The sequence below is a fragment of the Dendrobates tinctorius genome, unplaced genomic scaffold, assembly GCF_039654945.1.
Source record: "Dendrobates tinctorius isolate UK_male_01 unplaced genomic scaffold, ASM3965494v1 ptg000005l, whole genome shotgun sequence".
In the NCBI taxonomy this organism is placed as follows: domain Eukaryota; kingdom Metazoa; phylum Chordata; class Amphibia; order Anura; family Dendrobatidae; genus Dendrobates; species Dendrobates tinctorius.
The window spans coordinates 25,678,867-25,705,248 of record NW_027361673.1 but is presented as its reverse complement, the minus strand read 5'-3'; the positions used below and the strand labels follow the sequence as shown (position 1 = coordinate 25,705,248).

Sequence of the window (26,382 nt, the reverse complement as noted above, 5' to 3'; positions counted from 1 at the left end):
ATTGAAACCTTCAAAAAGAGCCTGAAGACCCACCTCTTCCGACAAGCCTACAACCTGCAGTAACCACCGATCGACCAAACCGCTGCACGACCAGCTCTACCCTCGCCTACTGTATTATCACCCATCCCTTGTAGATTGTGAGCCCTCGCGGGCAGGGTCCTCTCTCCTCCTGTACCAGTTATGACTTGTATTGTTTAAGATTATTGTACTTGTTTTTATGTATACCCCTCCTTACATGTAAAGCGCCATGGAATAAATGGCGCTATAACAATAAATAATAATAATAATATATATACACACACACATACACAAACTGTGTTCCAAATTATTATGCAAAACGAGTTTAGGAGTGACAAGGTTAGAATTTTTTTGTTTGTCATTTAAACTCATTGATGGTGATGTGTGTCAGGGCTCTTTATATCACTGAAAGCAATTGCAGATACCTGTGCAAATTAGTTTGGCAGGTGTGTCCAAATAAAGGCAAGACTACTTAAGAAGGCTGTTCCACATTATTAAGCAGCCTACATTTTTTGCAAAAATGGGAAAGAAAACGGATGTGTCGGCTGCTGAGAAGCAACAAATTGTGGAGTATTTAGGTCAAGGCATGACTACAATCCACATTGCCAAGACACTTCATCGTGATCATCGCACAATCATGAAGTATGTAGCTGATTCCCAGCACACACGTGTGCGTGCTGATAAGGAAAATTGAGGACTCTTTCCAACAGGCAATTGCGTCAGGTTAAAAGAGCAGCTGCAAAAATGCCTTGTCATAGCAGCAGATAAGTTTTTGAAGCTGCTGGTGCCTCCAACGTCCCCCGAACAACAAGATGCAGGGTCCTTCAGAGGTTTGCAGCTGTGCGTACGCCATCCTGTCGACCACCTCTATCCACTGCACACAAGCAGAAACGGCTCCAGTAGGCCAAACGATAAATGAAAACTGACTTCCAAACTGTTTTGTTCAACGATGAGTGCCGTGCAACGCTCGATGGTCCAGATGGATGGAGTGGAGGATGGCTGGTTGATGGACACCCCATGAAAACACGGCTAAGGCTAGTTTCACACTAGCGCTTTTGAGCGCAGCGACGGCCTGCGCACGGCCGCCGCTAAGCCCCGCCCCCTGCCGCGCCTCCGCCGGTAGCTCCGCCTACCGGCACATGACGCTGCATGCGTCCCCTATCTTTATCACTGGGGGCGCAGGCCGTGCGCAGTATGCGTTTGGCGGCGCATGCGCCTTTTTGACGGTGCGCCGGCGCAACCAAACTGCAGCAGGTTGCGTTTGGCGCAGGTCGGTGCACCGTCAAAAGGACGCATGCGCCGCCAAACGCATTCTGCACACGGCCTGCGCCCCCAGTGATAAATATAGGGGACGCAGGACGCATGCAGCGTCATGCGCCGGTAGGCGGAGCTACCGGCAGAGGCGCGGCAGGGGGCGGGACTTAGCTGCGGCCGTGCGCAGGCCGTCGCTGCGCTCAAAAGCGCTAGTGTGAAACTAGCCTAAGGCGCCAACAAGGAGGAAGTGGAGTAATGTTTTGGGCTGGAATCATGGGGAGAGAGATTGTCGGCCCCTTTAGGATCCCTGAAGGGGTAAAGATGAACTCCATAATCTATGTGGAGTTTCTAAAACAGCACTTCCTGCCATGGTTCAAGAGGAAGAACCGTGCTTTCCGCAGCAAGATCATTTTCATGCATGATAATGCACCGTCTCATGCTGCAAATAACACATCTGCATCTCTGGCTGCTATGGGCTTAAAAGAGGACAAACTTATGGTGTGGCCACCATCTTCCCCTGACCTCAACCCCATTCAGAACTTCTGGAGCATCATCAAAAGGAGTGTCTATGATGGCGGGAGGCAGTTCACATCTAAGCAACAGCTCTGGGAGGGTATTCTGTCCACATACAAAACAATTGACGCACAAACCATCCAAAAACTGACAAATTCAATGGACGAGAGAGTTCAGAAGCTTCTTTCCAACAAGGGGTCCTATGTGCAAATGTAACATCACCTAGAATAAAGTTTTGACTTGAAAACTGTTTGATTTCCTTTTGTAATAAGCTGATAATGCTTATAATTTCACAATTGACCATTTTTTTGTTCAAAATAAAAATAAAAAGGTTGAAAACTCTGCTGTGCATAATAATTTGGAACACAGTGTATATATAATTATTTTTTTCCGACGGTCCTTAGATTTCATGTAGTTTGGTAGAGGTCCAGGTGCTGAGGACCCACAATTGCTGAAAAGCTCGGTCAGGAATGCGCAGCTGAGGTCTGAACATGCTCAAAGCGGAGAATGGATTAAACAAGGATTGGACGGTGAGTGGAAAATTTGTTGCAGAATTTTCTCTCCTACTCATCTGAATGAGGCCTGCAGAAATCTATTCATATTCTGCAGAAACAAATCCACTCAGATGAACAGAGCAGATTTTCAAGTCACAGACATTTCTACAACAAGTCTGCCACAGGCAGTAACCCAAAATCCTCAAAGTCACGATGTAGTCTGCCATGACAGGTAAGTATATGAAAGCGACTAGTAATTAAAGAAATACACGTTAATACCTTAGATTTTCAAGTTCTTGCCTCTTCAGTGGTGCAGAAGGTGGAGCAGGAAGAAATTTATCACCTTCATGGTTTTTATTGCTGAAAGAAAAATGCAAGAAAAAAAAATAATAAATTGTATTTTACCACGCCACAATTTGCCATTTAAAGCTTTTCCTGTTTCATCAAATAACAGTAAGTGTGACCATTCACAATCGTTGGTGCAGTAGCAGATGAATATTGCGGCAAACCTTTTGGCTGCGATCACAAAGCGCTCCACATCTGTCCAAGGTGTATCTGCTTTTATACCACTTCCTAAACATTGCAGGGGCTTTCATCATTAATAATTGCTAACAGTTACTGCCTCTTAGGCCATGTGCACACGGTGCGGATTCTGCTGCGGATCCGCAGCGTTTCAGGCTCTGCGGGTCCGCAGCAGATTTAGGTGCGTTGTACAGTAGCATTGTTCTCAATGGTAAACTGGAAAACACTCTGCACATGCTGCGGATTTTTCCGTGCGGATTTGCTGCGGGTTCAAATCCGCAGCATGACAATTCTTTGTGCGGAATCCGCAGCGGGTTTCACACATTCTCCTTTGTAGAGGTGTGAAACCGCAGGCTAATCCACAGGTAAACCGCAGGTCTTTTGAAATCCGCAGGACCAAAATCTGTGTGTGCACATAGCCTTACTGACGGCAGCTTTTCTCCAAATCCATGAGGCTATTAACAAAATGCAAAACATTAGCGATTAATTTCTAGTGATGCAGCAGAAATAGTCTTTTGGAAGATGCTTCTCAGCACATGCACTGAGACCTTTGTCTGGATGGGTTAAAAACCACCATTTGCCATCACAAACCAAATCATCTGACCAATTCCAAACAAAAATGGTATTAACCCCTTAAAGCTACGTGACGTACATATCTGTCACAAGAACATGCGCTTAATGCTCCAAGAATAATATGTACGTCATTGTTGATCGCATAGTACATCTCCTGTATTGGTGCGATCAGCTGGAGGAGTCAGACTGACGTACGCAGCCAGGTTCCTGCTGTAGGTACAGCATTGGCGATCGAGCCGATCAGAGCTGTCAAAAGTGACAGTCACATGAGGAGTTTGACACGCAGAGTGCTCAATCTGTCAGCCCTTCAGAACCCCTGAAGCACAACTGCAGGGTGCTGGTAAGGTACTATGAAATGATTCTCCTTGGTATGATTCTGACATGACAAAAAAACCCTGACATTTTAATGGTTGTGTAGACTTTTTATATCCACTGTATGTCAGAAAGTGATATCACTGAAAAAACAGGATTTTTGGGTTGCTTACCGTAAAATCTGTTTCTCGGAGCCTTCAATGGGGGACACAGAGACCATGGGTGTATGCTGTGCTGCCACTAGGAGGCTGACACTATGCACAAAAAAAGGTTAGCTCCTCCTCCGCAGTATACACCCCACCGACCGGCAGGGAATTCCTCAGTTAGTGAGAAAGCAGTAGGAGAAGAAACAGAATAGATTGAAAACAGAACAAACAACTCAACTGTAACCAATCAACCAAAGTAAGAACAGGAGTTGTAGAACATGGGAGGGTGCTGTGTCCCCCAATGAAGGCTCCGAGAAACAGATTTTACGGTAAGCAACCCAAAAATCCTGTTTTCTCGTTCGCCTTATTGGGGGACACAGAGACCATGGGACGTCCCAAAGCAGTCCCTGGGGTGGGAAACAAACTTCCATCAGGCCAGTGGACTCACCACTGCTGCCTGCAGAATCCTTCTACCTAGGCTGACGTCCGCCGAAGCGTAGGTGTGGACCCTGTAGAATTTCACAAACGTGTGAACCGAAGACCAGGTTGCAGCTTTGCAAAGCTGCAGCGCGGAGGCTCTGTGGCGTACCGCCCAGGAAGCACCCACTACCCGGGTAGAGTGCGCTCTGATACCTGGAGGGGCCACTCGATGCTTAACCCGGTAGGCCTCCAAAATTGCCGATCTGATCCAGCGAGCAATAGTAGCTTTGGAAGCCGGGTGACCTTTCCGCGCCCCATCTGGAATGACGAAAAGAGAGTCTGTTTTTCGCAAGGAAGACGTCCTAGACAGATAGACTCATTGCCCTGACCAGATCCAGCTTGTTCAGGGACCGCTCCCGAGGGTGAGTTGGACTCGGACAGAAGGACGGCAGAACAATATCCTCATTGAGGTGAAAGGAGGACACCACCTTCGGAAGAAAAGAGGGCGGAGGCCGCAGAACTACCTTGTCCTGGTGAAGTACCAGGAAAGGAGAGCGGCAAGAAAGAGCCGACAATTCCGACACGCGCCGGATGGAGGTGATGGCCACCAGAAAGGCTACCTTCCAGGAGAGAAGGGAAAGGGAGACTTCTCTGAGAGGTTCAAAGGGAGAACCTTGCAGAACCTCAAGAACCAGATTAAGATCCCATGGATCTACGGGCGCTCGATACGGAGGGGCCGTGTGAGCCACGCCCTGAAGAAAGGTTTTGACCTGAGGGCGGGAGGCCAAAGTCTTCTGAAATAAAATGGAGAGTGCCGAAACTTGACCCTTCAAGGAACTGAGCGCAAGCCCCGCATCCAGCCCTGCCTGAAGAAACGCCAGAACGGAAGGGAGCGAAAAGCACATAGGCGCGATGTTATTGGCCTCACACCAAGTGAAATAGGCCTTCCAAGTACGGTAGTAAATTTTGGAAGATGATGGCTTCCTGGCTCGGATCATGGAATGAATTACTCGACCGGAGAATCCTGCCCTTTTCAAAACCTCGGTCTCAACAGCCACGCCGTTAAATTGAACGGCCGAGAATTGGGGTGGCAAATCGGACCTTGAGACAGCAGATCTGCCCTGTCTGGAAGCTTCCAGGGGGCGTCCGCGAGAAGGTTGACAATGTCCGCGAACCAAGACCTTCTGGGCCAATTCGGGGCGATGAGAATGACTGGAATTCCTTCTGCTTTGATCTTCAACAGCATGGGAAGAAGAGGCAGGGGAGGAAACAGGTAGGGGAGCTCGAACTGTGACCAAGGAATGGCCAGAGCGTCGGCGCCCACTGCGAGAGGATCTCGAGCTCTGGATACAAACTGTGGGACCTTCCTGTTGAGGCGAGAAGCTAGCAGATCTACGTCCGGGGTTCCCCAACGACTGCAGACCTGAAGAAATACCTCCGGGTGTAGGGACCACTCTCCTGCCGTGAGACCCTCGCGGCTGAGAAAGTCGGCGGCCCAGTTGTCTACGCCGGGAATGTGTACCGCGGAGATTGTCGGAATCGAAATCTCTGCCCACTGAAGGATCTTGGACACTTCTGCCAGGGCTGAGGCACTCCATGTCCCTCCTTGGCGGTTGACACATGCTACCGCTTTGGCGTTGTCTGTCTGAATCCGGACAGGCAGGCCCTCGAGGAGTCTGTCCCAGTGGACGAGAGCCAGATGGATCGCTCGTATCTCTAGAACGTTGATCGGCAGAGCAGATTCTTGAGTCGACCAACGACCCTGAACAGTGTGATTGCGGAACACTGCACCCCAGCCGAGGAGGCTGGCATCCGTTGTTACAATCTGCCAATGAACAGGAAGAAAAGACCGCCCCAAGAGGATGAGAGGTGACGTCAACCACCAGTTGAGTGACCGCTTGATCCGGCATGAAAGACGAACAGGGCGATCCAAGGACAGAGCCGACCTGTTCCACCTCGACAGAATGGCATGTTTGATAGGTCTGGCGTGAAATTGGGCAAAGGGAACTGCCTCTATCGCCGCCACCATTTTTCCCAGGACCCTCATAGCTGTTCGGAGGGACGGAAATCGTGGGGTCTGCAGCGATCGCACAGCCTGCTGCAGGGAGAGAATCTTCTCTTGTGGGAGAAAGACCCTTGACCGACGAGTGTCGAACAGTAGGCCCAGAAACACAAGACGTTGAGTAGGGACCAGACAGGACTTTTTCCTGTTGATGATCCACCCGAAATCGGAAAGAGTGTCCAGGACGATCGTCAAACTTAGGCGCGCCTGCTGGAAAGAGGGAGCTTTGATCAGAATATCGGCGAGGTACAGAAAAAGAACGAGACCTCTGATCCTCAACAAGGCCTTCAACGCAGCCACGATCTTCGTGAAGACTCTGGGAGCGGTGGCGAGACCGAAGGGCAGCGCGACGAACTGGTAATGTTCCTGGCGAACCGCAAAACGCAGGAACTTCTGACTAACTCTCTTGTTGAGCAGCTTGAGATCCAAGATGGATCGGACCGCCCCGTCTTTTTTCGGCACGACAAACAGGTTTGAATAAAACCCTGTAAACCGCTCCGATTCGGGAACGGGCACAATCACCCCGGGACTGAGGAGAGAGTCGATGGCCGTAAAGAACCCCGGGATCAAAGCTGGATCTTTGGAGGACGTGATTCGAAGAAACGATCCCGTGGAAGAGAGATGAACTCTATCTTGTATCCTGATGATACAACCTCCCTGACCCAAGCATCCTCTACCGAGGCCAGCCAGACGTCCTTGAAGAACAGGAGTCGACCTCCCAATTGGGAGGGACCCTCGGGAGTCCGAGGATAGTCATGTTGATGTGGGCCGACCCGATCCGGATCTGGATGGTCTGCCCCGCGAATAGTGGGAGCGTCAGGAGGGAGTGGGTCTGAAGGAAACTTTCTTCCTATCTTGGCGTGCCTGCGGTCTTTGCTGGTTGGAGGAGGTCTCCGCCGTATTGAAACGGCGGTTATCCCGAAAGGGTTGAAACTGACGCCTCAGTGGGGGTCTGCGAGGTTTGGCCTGAGGCAGGAGAGAACTCGTGCCTCCGGTGGCGTCCTTAATAATTTGGTCCAATTGGGATCCAAAGAGGCGCCCTCCCTGAATAGGCAGATTAGTAAGAGACTTTTTAGAAGACAGGTCCGCCTGCCAGGCCTTGAGCCAAATTGTACGTCGGATTGCCACAACGTTACTTGACGCCTGGACTGCGCAGGATGCGGCATCCAAAGAAGCAGAAAGCAGATAATCCCCCGCATGGGAAATCTGATTGGCAAGATCGGCCAATCGATCTGGTTGTGCTTCCTCTAGGATGCCCTGACGAAGATCCTCTGCCCAAGTGGCTATGGCTTTTGCTGCCTAAAATGAAGCAAAAATTGGGCATAAGGCCGTCGAAGCCGCTTCGAAGGCAGACTTCGCTAGGGATTCTATGATCCCATCATTAGAATCCCTAAGAGACGCCACGCCTGAAAGCGGGAGAACCGTGTTATTAGAAAGCCTGGACATGGCCGGATCGACCGAGGGAGAAGCAGACCAGTTGTCCGTGAGCTCTTTAGCAAACGGGTACAGAACGCCGAGACGCTTCCCTCGTTGAAAGCGTCTGGTCAGATCCCCTCTTTCTCTGGTAAAAATCTTTCCAAACTCGGAATGTAAAGGGAATACCCTGGAGGGTGTTTACTCCCGTTTGAACGAAACCTCCTGATTTGAGGATTTCGCAGGGGGGTCAGCAATGTCGAAGGTCTGGTGGATCGCTGCAATGAGGTTCTGCACAGTAACCCTCATGTTCGCATCCTGATCCGAATCCAGCTCTAAGATCCCCTCAGATGATCCGTCCGAGAGCGCTTCACCTGACTCGGGAGAGGAGGCCCGGGAGGGATGCTGCCGAGAAGGACTATGTGGTGACATGGGGCGAGGAGAGGAATCCGGCTGGGGATCCTGCCTGGGTCTTTTGCGACTATCGCTGGCCGACTCAGATGGAATCTCTCGGGACCTGCTGGACCCTGTAGAGGTGTCCAGGGGCAGCTTATCCAGGACGGCTACTAGGGTCTGAGACACCCTGGTGAGGTCTGCCACTGACTGTGATAGAGACGAGGCCCAGCCAGGCATGGGGGGGGTTCACTCTCGCCTGGGGCCCTAGATGGCTCCTGGTCGGCGTCAGGCTGAATAGGGTTGCTACAATCCAGGCAGAGGGAAGTGGACTGACCTGAGGGAAGTTTGCGATTGCAAGAAGAGCACGCAAAGTACTTAACTAAGGTGCAAGAGGAGGCAGGAGGACGAGAGCGGTCAGACTTAGAATTAGACATACTGACGGACAGTCACTGAGGCAGTGCCGGAAGGTTGGGGGACAGGAGGCAGAGGAGGGTGTCAGTCTGCAGTCGCAGAGCTACTCACGGTCCGGTGTCCTGTCGCAGCTTCCAGCAAATGAAGTGCACGGCTTGTCTGGGCTTGCAGGGGGCACGGCAGATAAGACAGCGTCCGGCTGACAGGCTGTGAAAATGGCGGCAGCCTGAGAACAGAGCAGGAAGCGCGCACTTCCCTGCAGAGACCGAGGAAGAAGATGGGCGGGGCTAACCGCCGATGTTAAAAATGGCGCCGTCCTATCCAGACTGGGGTGGGTGGAGACAGCGCCGCCTCGGGGAGACTTGGCGTGAGGGGAGAAGGCGGTGGGCAGGCTTAAAGCGGGCGGGAGGAAAGCCCGCCCGAGAAAGAAGGCGGGGCGTGGCCGCGACGCAGGACAAGGCCCAAGATGAAGCCGGGGCCTGGATTAGATGAGGCGGCCGCCTGTCAGCACGGGGCGGCGCGGAGGCCCCGCAGCACTGCCGCGGTGACCGCTCCTGAGGCTCGCTGGGGCCGGAAGGGAGAAACCCCCCCCCCCCCCTAGAAATGCACTGGGGGCAAGTTGCGGCAGAACAGGCCGAGAAGCCGGGGCCTGAATTAAATGCGGCGGCCGCCGGGAAGCGCGGGCGGCGCGGAGGCGTCGCAGTACCGCCACAGTGACCTCTGGGGCTGCCGAGGAGAATGGGACCCGGGCCTCATACTTACCCTCCGTCACTATAATAAAGGTACCTTCATCCAGTGTGTGTTGTCACGAAGAGTATCCGCGCCTCATCCAACCGACAGGCTCTGGTAGGCGAGTGGGTGGGAGGCGGGGGACGAGGACCATCTGGATCGCCTGACACACATCCGTGTACGGTCTCCTGGTCCTGCTGTAGAGACCTATGAGGATACGGGGTGGCAGTACACGCCGTACTCATAGTCTCTTTGTGGGAGTACAGCTGTGACTGTTCACACTGTATCCCTCCGGGAGCCTGAAAAGGAACGACGCACAACGAGGTAGATATGGGTCTAATGAAAGACCCGTGTCCACCTCCTACTGACACTAAGCTAAACTGAGGAATTCCCTGCCGGTCGGTGGGGTGTATACTGCGGAGGAGGAGCTAACCTTTTTTTGTGCATAGTGTCAGCCTCCTAGTGGCAGCACAGCATACACCCATGGTCTCTGTGTCCCCCAATAAGGCGAACGAGAAATACGTCTTACCAGGCAAAAGATAAACCCTAATACAGCTCCATTAAAAAAAAAAAATGTAGAAACATTTTATAAATGAGGATTCTCAGAATATGGAGACACAAATCAAATTTTTAGCTTTCAAACAGTAATAGTAGTAAAGAAAAAACTATATAAAAATTGCTATTGCTTTAATTGTACAGAACCACATAATTATATTAACAACCTATTTGTGCAGCGATGAATACTGGAAAAAGTTTTTATTTCTTATTTCTCCCCAAAAAGCATTACTAAAAGTTAGGCGATCAGCTATATGTACTGTAGCTTAAAATGCTGATACTGATGAATACAACTGGTCTTTTTATTTTTTATTTTTTTTTTTTTAAAAAGGACACACAAGCCCTCATAAAGCCTATGGCTCCTGGAATCTGACAATGAAAAAAAGTAACATTTTGTTGGATTTATTAGGGTATGTGCAGATGATCAGTGGACACTGCGTACTTGTGCAGCGTCCAGATGTTACAGCGTAGTTTATGGGATTTCAAGAAATCTCATGTTCACTATGCGGGCACCGACGCTCGCGGCTTACCTGTGGAGATGGACATGCGGCTCGTCTTTCCAGACCGCAGCATGTCTATTTATCTTGCAGAGATGCGAGCCTCCACAAGATAAATATCACCTGTACAATGTATAGGATACAGTGATTCCGCATGGTTCAATGAACACATGCAGACTAACCTGCGGTCAATAGCAGACAGAGCCTTGGACGCAGGGGACATGCGCTGCGTCCAAAGCGCTGTCAATTGCTGATCGTGCACACATACAGTTGTGGCCAAAAGTATTGACACCCCTGCAATTCTGTCAGATAATACTCAGTTTCTTCCTGAAAATGATTGCAATCACAAATTCTTTGGTATGATTATCTTCATTTAATTTGTCTTAAATGAAAAAACACAAAAAGAATTGTCCTAAAGCCAAATTGGATATAATTCCACACCAAACATAAAAAAGAGGGTGGACAAAAGTATTGGCACGGTTCGAAAAATCATGTGATGCTTCTCCAATTTGTGTAATTAACAGCACCTGTAACTTACCTGTGGCACCTAACAGGTGTTGGCAATAACTAAATCACACTTGCAGCCAGTTGACATGGATTAAAGTTGACTCAACCTCTGTTCTATGTCCTTGTGTGTATCACATTGAGCATGGAGAAAAGAAAGAAGACCAAAGAACTGTCTGAGGACTTGAGAAACCAAATTGTGAGGAAGCATGAGCAATCTCAAGGCTACAAGTCCATCTCCAAAGACCTGAATGTTCCTGCGTCTACCGTCCGCAGTGTCAGCAAGAAGTTTAAAGCCCATGGCACTGTGGCTAACCTCCCTAGATGTGGATGGAAAAGAAATATTGACAAGAGATTTCAACGCAAGATTGTGCAGATGTTGGATAAAGAACTTCAACTAACATCCAAACAAGTTCAAGCTGCCCTGCAGTCCGAGGGTACAACAGTGTCAATCCGTACTATCCGTCAGCGTCTGAATGAAAAGGGACTGTATGGTAGGAGACCCAGGAAGACCCCAATTCTTACCCCGAGATATAAAAATGCCAGGCTAGAGTTTGCCAAAACTTACCTGAAGAAGCTTAAAACGTTTTGGAAGAATGTTCTCTGGTCAGATGAGACAAAAGTAGAGCTTTTTGGGCAAAGGCATCAACATAACGAGTTTACAGGAGAAAAAAAAGAGGCATTCAAAGAAAAGAACACGGTCCCTACAGTCAAACATGGCCGAGGTTCCCTGATGTTTTGGGGTTGCTTTGCTGCCTCTGGCACTGGACTGCTTGACCGTGTGCATGGCATTATGAAGTCTGAAGACTACCAAAAAATTTTGCAGCATAATGTAGGGCCCAGTGTGAGAAAGCTGGGTCTCCCTCAGAGGTCATGGGTCTTCCAGCAGGACAATGACCCAAAACACACTTCAAAAAGCACTAGAAAATGGTTTGAGAGAAAGCACTGGAGACTTCTAAGGTGGCCAGCAATGAGTCCAGACCTGAATCTCATAGAACACCTGTGGAGAGATCTAAAAATGGCAGTTTGGAGAAGGCACCCTTCAAATATCAAGGACTTGGAGCAGTTTGCCAAAGAAGAATGGTCTAAAATTCCAGCAGAGCATTGTAAGAAACTCATTGATGGTTACCGGAAGCGGTTGGTCGCAGTTATTTTGGCTAAAGGTTGTGCAACCAAGTATTAGGCTGAGGGTGCCAATACTTTTGTCTGGCCCATTTTTGGAGTTTTGTGTGAAATGATCAATGTTTTGCTTCATTCTCTTTTGTGTTTTTTCATTTAAGACAAATTAAATGAATATAATACCAAAGAATTTGTGTTTGCAATCATTTTCAGGAAGAAACTGAGTATTATCTGACAGAATTGCAGGGGTGTCAATACTTTTGGCCATAACTGTACCCTTAAAGATTCACTGCAAAACTTGTTACAACTGATCTTAAAGAATAAAGTTGGTAGCACCTACCTGCACGCCTCCGTGCTCTCCCCACTGGAGTCTGTGTTGCCCATCTGACTGTTACTCTTTGCACTATTTTCTTTGTTACCATCTTGTTGGTCTTCAGGCAACAGAAGAAAAGCATTTCTTAAGCAAATCGCTGCAAACTCCATACTGGCTACTGGAATGGCTGAAGATTCCCCATCGCTAACACACACAAAACAAACTATAAGGTTATGATACGAAAGTAAATTCTAAGCAGCCAATAAATATATACCTTTTTTTTTTTAATCTTTTTTTACATCTACACAGTAAAATCTCTTCAAAAGACCGCCACTGACCTGGATTGGATTTTTCGAACAGATTTTTATCCAGTATAAATTGGCTTGATTTGAGTAGCCCATCTCCTCTAAAGCAGGGTCACCCAACTTGCTGCTGTAAAAGTGCAACTCGCTAACTTCCTCATGGGAGTTGTATCACTGCGTCACCTGGAGAGCCACAGACTGGGGAATACTGCTCTATTGTATAGGATTTCATTTTATCATTACCTGTCAGCATATTTTTGCTATCCATTATGAGAGCAGCATAACATTGGGGCTGAGACCCAAATTCCAGCGATTTATTACGTACTGCACTGCATGTTCAGTAATGTCACTTGCTACAGATTACCATATCTCTATCTACAATTTGCCTGTATCAGGGCTATACATAACTCATGAATATGAAGGACTACATGACAGTAGGTTTACTAGTCCTCATCATTGGTTATTTTTTAGGACATTATCAAAACTCTACCTCTGGAGTGGTGCCACCAATCTAAATTCCCTGGCCCTAGAATGACACTTACCAGGGGCCATCTTCATCTGTACCCTGTGCCGCTCCGATCATCTTCTGCAGTTTGTGACCTGCAGGATTGCTCCAGTGTTTGCTGGGATAGCCGCGGTCACAAGATAGCAGACCAGGATCGGAGTGGTGTCGGGAAGAGCAGAACGCAGCAGCTGCTAAGTATAATACTAGGGTCAGGGAACTTGGATTAATGGCAGCACTCCAGTGCTGAAATATTAGAAATCACACAACAGAGTGTGGTGCTCCCTAACTCGGCTAACCGCAGCCTATATGCTATTTCTATGAAAGAACAATTGTTCACATTGAAAACCTAGAAGTTTAAAAAAATTCAACACACTCTTACTTGTACAAGAGATTCTGAACGGACTGTGACGCTAGGACTATCTTCCGGTGATAACCCTGGCCCACTACAGATTGTACTATGCCCTTCTTGCTTGGAAGACCTTTTGTTTCCTGTTCAGGTGTCTGAAAGAAAAAGAAAACGGCTAAGCTAAAAGATAATGATGCAAAACGATAACCTGCTATATTTATAAACAGGTGCCTACATATGAACATGGCAGGGCCCATACCCGGTAGGATTTGCCCATTCTCCTGCAGAAAGTGCATGATTTTTTTTTTTCTGCAATGTTACTGGAAGATTGGAAAAACCATCCCAAACTTTCATCAGCTCTGCCCGTTGTGGTGCAATAAACCCACCAGGTCTGGGCATAGCCTAGGGAAGAGAGTACTATTGCCCCAGCACTGTGACTGACAGCGCACACTGCAGACATGTGCCGCAGCCGGCTGTCAATAAAAGGGCATATAACGAACGGTGCTGCGAGTGGCGACTGCAGTCATTCCACACCCGCCCCTGTGACTGAAAGCTGGCGGCTCCTGGAAGGAAATACATTTGTTTTCTTCCACTTTCAGTAAAGAGGTAAGGCAGCATGACAAGGCTATTTAGCTGTAGATTAACCGCATATCTCAAGGTAAATAGCATTTTCCAAGGTGACAGGTTCCATTTAATTCTGCTATACAGTTCTAGAGAGAGGCCTTTAGGCTGCTCCGCATTACTCCCCATTGAGCATTTGCCTCCTTAGTAACAACTAGAACACTTTGCAGTAAATGTAAAGCACCATGGAATAAATGGCGCTATAAAAATGTATAATAAAATAATAAATAAAAATGCCTGCATCTCGGAAACCATATGGTGGATTTAACAAAAAAATACAAAACAGCATATTTAGTGGAGCGCAAGGAATAAAGACTAGCCACTTCGACCTTGGTGACCTCTTTTCAATTACCTGGAAGTTCTAAATCTGCCAATAGATGCAGTCACCTATACATGTGTATGCCTACAATTCCTAATAGGACAGGACATTAACAGTAGCACATTTTGATATTCCATTTCTCTGTTCTGCTTTTAGGGGAGAAACTGAAGTCATGTCCAAAAAAGATCTGATGCAAAAATGATGCAAGTGGAAGCAAAAGGGTCACACTGATTATTACAGGGTCCATCTGGGTTTCAGCATTTGTCGGATTTTTAAAATGGTGTGGTGGAGGAAAGGAGCACCATGCAATACTTTAAAAAATTTTTTAAGACTGACAATAGAAATCCAGACAGATCCCTTATCAGTGGGTTCCCTCTACTTCTATTTGCATCCGTTATGTAACAGATGATTTTGAAAATTAAAAAGGTTTGACCTTTTTTTACTATGGGCCTAAAAAACTAACAGGCAGGCAGTTGTCATCAAAGGTAACTAGCTGCCTGTTTTACCCGGCTGGCTCAGAGAGGTCACTGCCTGCTCCTGCCAGCGTTTCAGCTGCTCCACATCAGACAGTTAAGCCCCCGTTACACACTGCGATATCGCTAGCAATATCACTGTAAAGTCACCGATTTTGTGACGTTGCAGCGATATTGCTAGCGATATCGCTACATGTGATACTTACCTACGACCGGTTCCCCCGCTGATTATCGCTGATCGCGCGAGAAGCTGCTGGACCATTCCTCGTCGTCCACTTCCTGCGGCGCTTCCTGCTGTGACGACGAGCGACGCGTGGAGCCGGGCGGGAGGACGCAGGATCGCCGCGTCTGACCGGTAAGTAGCGATCCCCGTCCCCTGCGATGTCGCTGGTGAGATCTGCCTGAGTGGCAGCTCACTAGCGACCACCCAGCGATTCACCAGCGATCCTGACCGCGTCATATCGCTGGTGAGTCGCTAGGTGTAACGGTACCCTTACTCATCTTCAGGGCTGCGCTGTTGACGGGACATGATTGCCGGTGTCATGCTGATTGTCAGTTGGCTCTCCTCAAGCAGTCTGTCAATCAGCATGACATCGGCAGTCACACCCTGCCAATAGAGCAAAGCGGAAGAGAAGCTTCTGCTCTGGCAACATGCCAGCAGATGCCACTGAATTGTCGGCAAGCGTGGTCTGTGGATGCTCCGTTCCAGCAGTGACCAGTGGCAGGCACAACAGGCAGGTAGCAACTACCTGCCTGTTAGTTCTTAGGCCCATAGAAGAAATAACAACAACATAAAAAAACTAGTCCTTGTAAACCCCTTAGGCCTGTTTCACACTTCCGTTTTTGTGTCCGCCAAACGGATCCGTTTCCGTTTTTTTGACGGAAACTGATGCAAACGGATCCGTTTTTTTAAAACGGATCCGTTTTTTTGACGGATCCGCGGTAACCGCTAATGGAAGTCTATGGGACAAAAAAAACGGATCCTGAAAAAAAATGGCGGATCCGTTTTTTTACGGAAACCAACGGATTTTGACGGATTTGAAAAAACGGAAGTGTGAAACAGGCCTTAGGCTGTGTGCACACGTTGAGGATTTTGATGCGTTTCCACAGCGCTTTTGGACGTGCGGAAATGCATCAAATCCGCAGGGTAGTACAGTAACAATGATAGTCAATGGGAATTTGAGAATTGCTGTGCACATGCTGCGGAAAAATCCGTGCTGATTTGCAGCGCTTTATTTTCCGCAACATGTCAATTCTTTGTGCGGATCTGCAGCGTTTCTGCACCCATTGACTATATATTGAGTAAGGCAAATCCGCACATCAAAAAACGCATGACAATCCACAACAGATCGGCAAGAAATCCGCGTCAATTCCGCATGAAATCAGCAAGCATTTTGGCCTGCGTTTTCTGCCAAGAGATGCAGATTCTGTGCGGAAAATTTTGCAGCCCAATCTACAACATGTGCACATACCCTTATAATTCTATTTGTCTGTTCCTAAAAACAGAAGAGAGAAGCAGACTCACAAATTAGTGGCCAAATTTGCCTACATGTTTAAACAAAGGAAAAAGCAAGTCACAGGACCCCCACTATAGCCCACCCATTACCTCCGCTGTTGGATTTAAGCAGGGCAGTTATACAGCATCATAAAATACCGTACATTTTTGGATGTAGGTATGTGCCGGCTATCTTGGCTCATGTTAGCAAAGTCCTCTCAGAACTATCAACAATTGTATGAAGAGTTAAAGGGAAAAAAAAAAAAATCTATGTACAGTATTCACTACAGCACATATAAAAAGAACAGATGTAGATGAACAGAGTGGATGATGAGAGATGATCAAAATTAGGATATTGGGGTAAAATTACTGTAGTTGTGATTTCACTAAATACACAGCAACATATTTTTGTTTTTTCTATAAAATAACAAAATACATATTAAAAAGATAATCGGGTTTCCCGTATCAATGAAGACTATATATGGGCTCCTAGTTGAGATTGTCTTGTCTGACAGAGAACACTGATACAGGTGCGCCCCCCGCTGGCTGTAATCGAGGAAGCAAATCTTGGAGGCATAATAAATATAAGTGACAGGCAAAATAGTAGTTTCTCAAAAAAATAGAATAATTCCTACATTTCCTTAAACACAATCTGTCCCAAGGCTTCTGCCACTTAATCAGAGAGCTATATAAGATATATAGAGAGACTCTGATTCCAGCAATGAGTCACTTACTATGAGTCACTTACTGGGCTGCTGATGTAATTTTAAGAAATCAGCAGGAGATTATTAGATAACTAGAAAAACCTGTTGCAAGTAGCCCTCCACATTCATGATCCCTGTATAATCCCTCCCCCACCACTGATTGGCAGCTTTCTGTGTACACTGTACATAGGCAGAAAGCTGCCAATCAGTGGTGTGTATGAGGTTATACAGAGCTCAGTGAACTGCTAAATTTATAGCTTGCAAAACAGTGTTTTGCTTTTTCAATACAGCAGCAAGCAGCCCAGTAAGAGATACATCCCAGGAATTAGGGTCTCTGTCCCTATTTTATGCTGCTCTTAGATGGGGTAGCAATAACCTGGTGACCGATTCAATTTAACATGTAATGTCTTGTATCTTCTGTATTTACATCAGCACTAATAAAAACAGGGACTAAAAAGAATGCATTTTCTCCCATCTCTAGGTGTTTAAGAGTTGAAGAAAATAAGAGGAAAAATGTAAAAGTGTGTAAGTACAAGTCTACATTTCATTGATGATCTCAGAGCAGAGGTATTCCTAATAAAAATGCACAGGGTTCACACAGAAGGAATGACTTGGTTGCCTACCCCTTTATTGGCAGCTATGCAGCACTCCGCTAACCTCAGCCAGAGCCGGGGGTTGGAGTGGTACACCTGAACAGCTTCTATTAAACACTCAAAGGCTGCCAGCGGCCTGCCGATGTGCAGGAGCTGAATGCCACAGTTATACAGCAGCTCGTAGCGCTTGTTGGTCAACAGTGTGCACATCGGTCTCCCTGAAAACTTCCTTCCTGTAAAATACAAGAACAATACGTGTAAATCACACTTTTTTTCATAATCATAAAATAGGCAAAACTGCAAAGTGCAAGAAAAACAACAAGCTTTGCAATTTACCTCTTATTAAAAAAAAAACACTCTCCGTCCTCAACAAGGAAGGGACTTTTATTATTTACTGCTTGTTGCCTAGGTTACAGGCCATTTATGCAGTTTTATTAGAGGTGGCCAGTATCCTAGGTAAGGAGCACAGGCTCTTTGCTATAGAGCAAAAAAAAAAAAAAAAGAGAAAAAAATATTCAGCCTACCGTACATCAGTGTCCATATAGTCCATAAGCGGTCTGATGCCAGGAGATGTCCAGTGCGGTTCAACTGGCGCTATAAATCCAAAGGAAAAAAAGAGGGGGGTCTCCAGCACCAAAATTAGTGAAAAGAGATGAAACTCACATTTATTAGGAAGGTTTTAAAATCATATTAATAAGCCACCATGACAGGCAAGGCTACCTTACGCTTTTCAGACAGATATTACATGTCCTTAGTCATAGGTATATCTTATCCAAACTAGGAAGCTTAAATAAATGAATACATGAGGAGACTGCAGAGTGAACACCCAGTTTCAGGTAATTAATTAGCTCCACCTTAGTCAGACCTAAGCAATTAATGCTGCTAAACAAAGCTAACATATAAATAAGAAATATATGTATGCAGACATAAATGAATACATGCAAAAACAGCAATAAACCATAAATCACAATAGACATAAATAGATGAGTATTGCAAAAAAAAAACAAAAAACCCATCTTACATTATATATTGCAAATCTGATCTATAATTTAAACCTTTCGGTGCACAAGCATCAAGAAGCAGGATCCATTTAGCCTCAGCTGATAATAGTGCAGCAAACCAATCACCACCTCGCTCCGCTCTGTTAATTCTCTCTATGCCCCTCACGGACAACGTAGATAGATCACCTCCATGCACTTCTGAGACGTGTTTTGATAAACCAGAGCTAGGTCTTTTATTGCTATAGCGATCAGTAGTCTCACTTGGGTGTTCACTCTGCAGTCTCCTCATGTATTCATTTATTTAAGCTTCCTAGTTTTGATAAGATATACCTATTACTAAGGACATGTAATATCTGTCTGAAACGCGTAAGGTAGCCTTGCCTGTCATGGTGGCTTAATTAATAGGATTTTAAAACCTTGCTAATAAATGTGAATTTTATCTTTTTTCACTAATTTTGGTGCTGGAGACCCCCTCTTTTTTCCTTTCTTTGCTATAGAGCTTGCAAGCACTGCTCTGAAATTGTCTGGATCCGGTCAGCGTCAGTGCCCGACATTCCTCTGATGCTGCAGAGGCAGAGCTGATCCTGCTGGCAACATCGGAGAGCGAACAATTCAGACCAGTGGCTCAGCCTAGCTGCCAGCTTACACTTATATACAGTGGGGAAAAAAATGTATTTAGTCAGCCACCAATTGTGCAAGTTCTCCCACTTAAAAAGATGAGACGCCTGTAATTGACATCCTAGGTAGACCACAACTATGAGAGTCACAATGAGAAAACAAATCCAGAAAATCACCTCATCTGATTTGGCAAGATTTATTTAGCAAATTATGGTGGAAAATAAGTATTTGGTCATTAAAAAAAGGTCATCTCAATATTTTGTTATATATACTTTGTTGGCAATGACAGAGGTCAAACGTTTTCTCTAATTCATCACAAGGCTGGCACACACTGTGGGTGGTATGTTGGCCCATTCCTCCATGCAGATCTCCTCTAGAGCAGTGAAGTTTTGCGCCTGTCGCTGGGGAACACAAACTTTCAAATCCCTCCAAAGGTTTTCTATGGGGTTGAGATCTGGAGACTGGCTAGGCCACTCCAGGACCTTCATATGATTCTTACAAAGTCACTCCTTCGTTGCCCTGGTGGTGTGCTTGGGATCATTATCATGCTGAAAGACCCATCCACGCTTCATCTTCAATGCCCTTGCTGATGGAAGGAAGTTTGCACTCAAAATTTCACAATACATGGCCCCATTTATTCTTTCAAGTACACGGATCAGTCGTCATGGTCCCTTTGCAGAGAAACAGCTCCAAAGCATGATGTTGCCACCCCCATGCTTCACAGTAGTTATGGTTTTCTTTGGATGCAACTCAGCATTCCGTCTCCTCCAAACACTACGAGTTTTGTTTCTACCAAACAGTTCTACTTTGGTTTCATCAGACCATATGACATTCTCCCAATACTCTTCTGGATAATCCAAATGCTCTCTAGCAAACTTCAGACGGGCCCGGACATGTACTGGCTTAAGCAGGGGGGACACGTCTGGCACTGCAGAATCTGAGTCCCTGGCGGCGTAGTGTGTTACTGATGGTAACCTTTGCTACAGTGGTCCCAGCTCTATGCAGGTCATTCACTAGGTCCCCCCCCGTGTGGTTCTGGGATGATTTTTGCTCACCTTTCTTGTGATTATTTTGACCCTATGGGATGAGATCTTGCATACAGCCCCAGATCGAGGGAGAATATCAGTGGTCTTGTTTGTCTTCCATTTTCTTATTATTGCTCCCACAGTTGATTTCATCACACCAATCTTCTTGCCTATTGCAGATTCAGTCTTCCCAGCCTGGTGCAGGGCTACAATTATGTTTCTGGTGTCCTTCGACAGCTCTTTGGTTTTCACCATAATGGAGTTTGGAGTGTGACTGTTCGAGGTTGTGGACAGGTGTCTGTCATACTGATAAGTTCAAACAGGTGCCATTACTACAGGTAATGAGTGGAGGACAGAGGAGCCTCTTAAAGAAGAAATTATAGGTTTGTGAGAGCCAGAAATCATCCATGTTTTTCGGTGACAAAATATTTATTTTCCACCATAATTTGCAAAATAAATCTTGCTAAATCAGACAAGGTGATTTTCTGGATTTGTTTTCTCATTTTGACTCTCATAGTTTTGGTCTACCTATGACGTCAATTACAGGCCTCTCATCTTTTTAAGTGGGAGAACTTGCACAATTGGTGGCTGACTAAATACTTTTTTTCTCCACTGTATTACACACACACAGAAAACTTTAAAATTCATTAAAAAGGTATTCCCATGTCTCTGATGTCCAGCACCTTTTGAAAGTCACCTGACAGATTCCTACACTCCAGATCAAATTATACTCTATGTATGAGCTGGAAGTCCCTATTACAGTCTAAGACTATGGCCCGTCAGCAAGAGGCTCCATAGACTTACACTGTAATAGCAACTACGGTCTGTCACACACAGCGCAGTGTGATCCGGAGAGTTGAAATGACCGTCACGTGACCCAGAAGAGGACCAGAGTGGTGTTGATCATCGGACAAGAGGACCTAGGCGGAGCTGATTACCGGAGAAGAGGACCTGCGCAGTGCTGATTACCGGAGAAGAGGCAACACGGTGGCTCAGTGGTTAGCACTGCAGCCTTGCAGTGCTGGAGTCCTGGGTTCAATTTCCACCAAGGACAACATCTGCAAGGAGTTTGTACGTTCTCCCCGTGTCTGTGTGGGTTTCCTCCGGGTACTCCGGTATCCTCCCACATTCCAAAGACATACTGATGGGGCTCACAATCTAAATCCCTATTGGGGACAGTGATGATAATGTATGTGAAGCGCTGCGGAATATGTTGGTGCTATATAAATAAAGACATTATTATTATTATGAGGACCTAGGCGGTGCTGATCACCGGAGGGTGATCGGTGAGCATGTTGTACATTCACACAGGTTCAGCTAGTAAAGGGATAGCTTCTTTAAAGGTGTCATCTGCTAAAAATCAGCAGCTTCGCAATGCCGGCCAGATGCCCAGGGTCCATGTGATCGCCAGGTCCTACAGAAGCATCAACAGTGCCAATGCTGCTATTCACTTCTTATAATCACAAATGCCTCTAAGAGGATGGGACACCGTGTACACAATGTACCTCTCTCTTAGCTGCTTCCATTGTCAAACAATAAAAAGTCAGTACAAATACTTATCTTAAATGTTTTGTTTTTTTATAATAGAAACATTTTCAAGTATATATCACTCTTCAGCATGCGATACATATAAATACAAAGCCATCACTCTTCTCACCATTCTGGGATCAGTTCATTAGTAAGGTGTACTAACTAAACTCAAGTCCTATTCAGCAGATCCAGGAAGAAAATCACTGCCACCTTTCGGTCTTGTGTACCTTAGTGCAGCCTCCTGGATCTGATTGCAGCTGACTTTCAGAATCAAACGGGTGCTCCACTCTGGGAAAGCCAAGACTGTGAAATCATAGAAACAGATGAACGGGTGGCCCTCTTATGTCCCATAAAACTCTTTATTGAAACAAGTTAAAACATGGCTGTAGTGGAGCGGGTCACAGATTGGACAATGGTCGTTTTGCGCCTAGCCGTCACTTCAACATGTCCAGGTACGGTCTTTGGGACAGCCTCTTTATAGGGGACACCCCTCTCTTCCCACATACCAGTAACACAATTACAATAAAAGCTGACAGGGTAACAAACATTCATAAAACCACTGACATATCTATCTTATTAAAACCAACGGGTCCTTGTGCGTTGGAGCAGATAATCCACTTTGCTTCTCTGCGTAACAATAACCTATTTTGATTACCTCCCTGATCAGGTAAGAGGACACTCAAGTCCAGCAAAGCGCAGAACATCAGGGTCTGAATGATGTACCTCATGGGTGTGTTCCATCAATCTTTCCATGATAAAATGGACTTAAAGTGCTTATGAAATGTCACACATAATGGTCTGTTTTCCCTATATATAAAACCTTCCACGGGGAAAGACGGTGATAAACAAATTGGGTTTTACAAGATACAAATTTGGTAACATGGTGAATGATCGCCCCAAACCTTATGGGATTTCCATTCAAATGGAACTTGAAATAAGTGCAGGAACGGCATCTGTAAGTACCTTATATTTTCAATAGTTTAACCAATTTTTTTTATATCGTTGTTATCCGATTTCTAACAAATTTGTCTTTTAAACTGGGACAAGCGGTTTGCATCGATCACCTCTGTTAGGTCTTTATCGGATTCTAACACACAGATGCGAAACACACGTTGTCCTATCTGTGACCCGCTCCTCTGCCCCCATGTTTTAACTTGTTTCAATAAAGGTGAGCTTTATGGGACTTAAGAGGGCCACTCGTTCATTTGTTTCTACATATACGGCAGACATCCATTGATTGGGGGGGGGGGAGACAGCGTCTGCACAGACCTGGCTTTCTCCATCAGTGCAGCATCTCTGTGCTGAATATGGCTTGGGATTAGCCAGCACACCTCACTAATGAACCCACTATGGTGAGAATAGTGGTGGATTTTCCATTTAAAAGCATCATGTACACTTGGAAACGTTTCTATCATTATAAAGAAGCATGGTTTGTGCCGACTGCTTGTTCTGTTTCTATGCACTAAATAGCCAGCAAAAGAGAAAACAGGACCAGACCGGCTTTAACCTTGCACAGTAAATTTATAATGCCTGTGAGTTAAAGCCCATAACCAAGAGCTGTAGATTTAAGGCCACTGATCATGATCAGGTTAAAAAAAAAAAAAACAATAGGAAAAATAACTGATGTAGGACAACACAGGGTCAGATTTATCAAGGCCGGCGGTTTTCACACTGATCTTGATGAGGTGGTGTGCTGGGGTAAGACACTCCTGATTTATGAAGAGGTATAAGCTTCTTTATGTATTAGGAGTAGAGATGAGCACATATGTTCGGAAAACGATTGCCGAATCCGAATGTGCCATATTTGTACCGAATTTATGTTTCATGATCGTTTCCGAACGTATCCGCTCATCTGTACTCCCATTGGCTTCAATAGTGTTCAGCTATGTTCGGCGAATATTGCAAACACGGCGATCATAATCTGAACCGAATACTGAAATATTAGCTCATCTCTAATCAGGAGCGCCAGATGCTTGGCGTGGATCTCCGCGTGCGCCTTGCCACAAATCCCTCTTGCCTCCCTGCTGGAGTAAGAATTGTGAAATAGCAAGCCACGTCGTTCGTCATGAATGAATGAGCAGTAGTTGCCACGCTGGATCCTGCCCCAGCTTTGCCCACTTTGGAGAAAGTGGTTTAAGAAAGCTTCAAGTTGTACCAAATTATATGACTTTTCAAAGCTTTTTTTATGCCAGAGTACTGGGGTAAAATTTTTGATGAATAGAGCCCACAGAGATGAAGGGAAAGATGCTCTCGAATGGGAATTTCATGAGCAATATATGCACTTGGTAAAACACGCATGTCAACAGGTCTGCTATAAAAAAAAGTATAAAGTCCAAAAAAAGTTATAAAGGAAGTTTGACACCCTGATATTTCCTCCCAACATGACATTGACACCACACTGTATTTCTGTTACTGCACAGCATGGCGCTTTATACTATTCAGACATGCAATAAGCATTACCACCTGGAGAAAATATTCATGAAGCCATCTCAGCCTCCCATCTATACTGCTAATTACCTAGTTCCTATATTCTACAGTAATTATCTATTGATTGTTTAAATTGCATATTACAAATATCAATGGACAGAACCGTATAAGAAACCCTAATGTGAACAGAGACTCATTCCAGCAACAAGATTACATGAAGAACATAGGCCTGCTGTCACCTTGATCTGTGGTTGATAACACTGCACAAGCATTATCATTTTCCTGGATAGCCTTTTTGAAATAGAAAAGTCCTAAATTGTGTTTTCCCATAGCAAAATGGATGCACCCGAGATTGTTCCAAAACATACAGCGAACACATTCACCTAAAATTGAAAAGACAAAACATGAGAACAGAAGCTACACGTACATTACATGTAAATAGCTCCAGACAAAAAGGGCAGTAGTCATATCCCAGGAAAGAACATGGAGATGTCTGGAATAATGCATTCGTCATTTATGGGAATCCTGTATCAATGGCGTACAGCAGAGTTGTGCATACTGCGCCCCGTAAGCCACATCTGACCCCCGGCTAATCCAATCCGGCCCATGACAGCTGAAGGGATGAAACAGTGGCCCAGGAGGTGGACCATGCCCACTGTCAGCATAGCATCCTCGGGATGCAGACAGCGGTAAATACATTGGTGGAGGACAGAGCCGCCAACGACAGCGGTGAATACATTGGTGGAGGATAGAGCCGCCAAACTCTTCTTCCACCCATCCGTGTATGAGCCAGCAGACGCAATGATGTCATTATATTGTGTCTACGGGTAGTCTGTACACCGGAGCAGTGCGCCGGGGGAACTAGAGCAAGTGGAGTAATTTGTGTGTGTGTATGGGAAGTGTGCCTGTATATAGGGGCTATGTGGGAGCTCACAATGCATATAGGGGGCTATGTGGGGGGCTCATACTGTATACAAGAGGCTAAGTGAGAGTTCATACTGTTTACAGGGGGCTATGTAAGGGCTCACACTGTATACAGGGGGCTATGTGGAAGCTTATACTGTGTATATGAGGGGGCTCATTCTGCACATATGGGTCTCACTGTATATAGAAAGGCTATATGGGTGTTCACCCTGTGTGGGGGCTCATTAGTTGCTAATATTACTATTATTATATCTACTACATATTGGGATAGGATCCTTGACATGGGAATATCACATTAATGGTAAGTCATCATCAAAAAATGCCCTATTGTTTAAATAAGGGTTTTGTGTTATATGATTTTTCTTCTAATTTGTAATTTATTTTTTTTTCATACCACAATTTTTATGTAAAAATAAAATTAATAATCCTGCTATTTTCACACAGGTCACTGGGGCCACTTTAGACTAACTTCCTGTCCTATTAGAGTTTTCAGCAAGGCTTGTTACTATTACAGGCAGGATTACAATGACAGGTAACACATACATGCACAGCTCCCCTTCCATTGCAATAACCTTTGCACACGCTCATTAGATTCTTCAATACAAATGTATTAGTCAATGCTACTAATGTGCATGTAACTTTTCTTAAAAAACAGAAAGATAGAGTAAGGCTATGTGCACACGCTGCGTTTTTTGCTGCGGATTTGGCTGCTGCGGATCTGCAGCAGTTCTGCAGACATTGTACAGTACAATGTAAGTCTATGTGATTTACATTCTGCTGTGCACATGCTGCGGATTTTCAATTGCGGAAAAGCTGCGATTTTGAATCCGCAGAAAGAATTGTCATGTCAACTCTTTCTGCGGATTCCGCTGCGGTTTGCCACCAACTCCATTGATTCCATTGTCCAGGTGGCAAACCGCAGGTCAATCCGCAGGTCATTTTACCTGAGGTTTTGCCTGCGGATCCGCAGATACAAATGCGCGGGTGAATCCGCAGCGTGTGCACATAGCCTAAAATGGCCACAGTTGCCGGTGTGAAAATTGCTAGACATCTAATTTATATTTTTAATTAAGACAGTGCTCTTTAGAGAAAAAAAACATTGCCTAAATAAAAAAAACCTTTTACAATAAAATCTGATTTAAACAATAGACCATTTTCTGATGATAGCTTTCCCTTAATACTTCTGCTGCATAGTGACCCTATTGTAATTCAATGGAGGAGCCCATATGCAGTGTGAAAACCACAGCA

The 26,382-nt window shown here is 45.8% G+C and overlaps 1 protein-coding gene across 8 annotated transcripts in view; it reads right to left on the bottom strand.

Annotated features, from left to right (window-relative positions):
* The window catches only part of CNOT10 (CCR4-NOT transcription complex subunit 10), a 187,473-nt gene that overhangs the window by 83,813 nt on the left and 77,278 nt on the right, over nucleotides 1-26,382 (bottom strand). For all 8 annotated transcript variants that reach the window (XM_073568782.1, XM_073568835.1, XM_073568844.1 and 5 more), the window contains 5 exons: nucleotides 24,450-24,593; nucleotides 17,640-17,842; nucleotides 13,438-13,559; nucleotides 12,279-12,455; nucleotides 2,559-2,639 (listed from right to left, as the gene is read on the bottom strand). In XM_073568782.1, coding sequence (XP_073424883.1) covers nucleotides 2,559-2,639; nucleotides 12,279-12,455; nucleotides 13,438-13,559; nucleotides 17,640-17,842; nucleotides 24,450-24,593 — 727 coding nt within the window. The remainder of the gene's footprint in view (nucleotides 1-2,558; nucleotides 2,640-12,278; nucleotides 12,456-13,437; nucleotides 13,560-17,639; nucleotides 17,843-24,449; nucleotides 24,594-26,382) is intronic.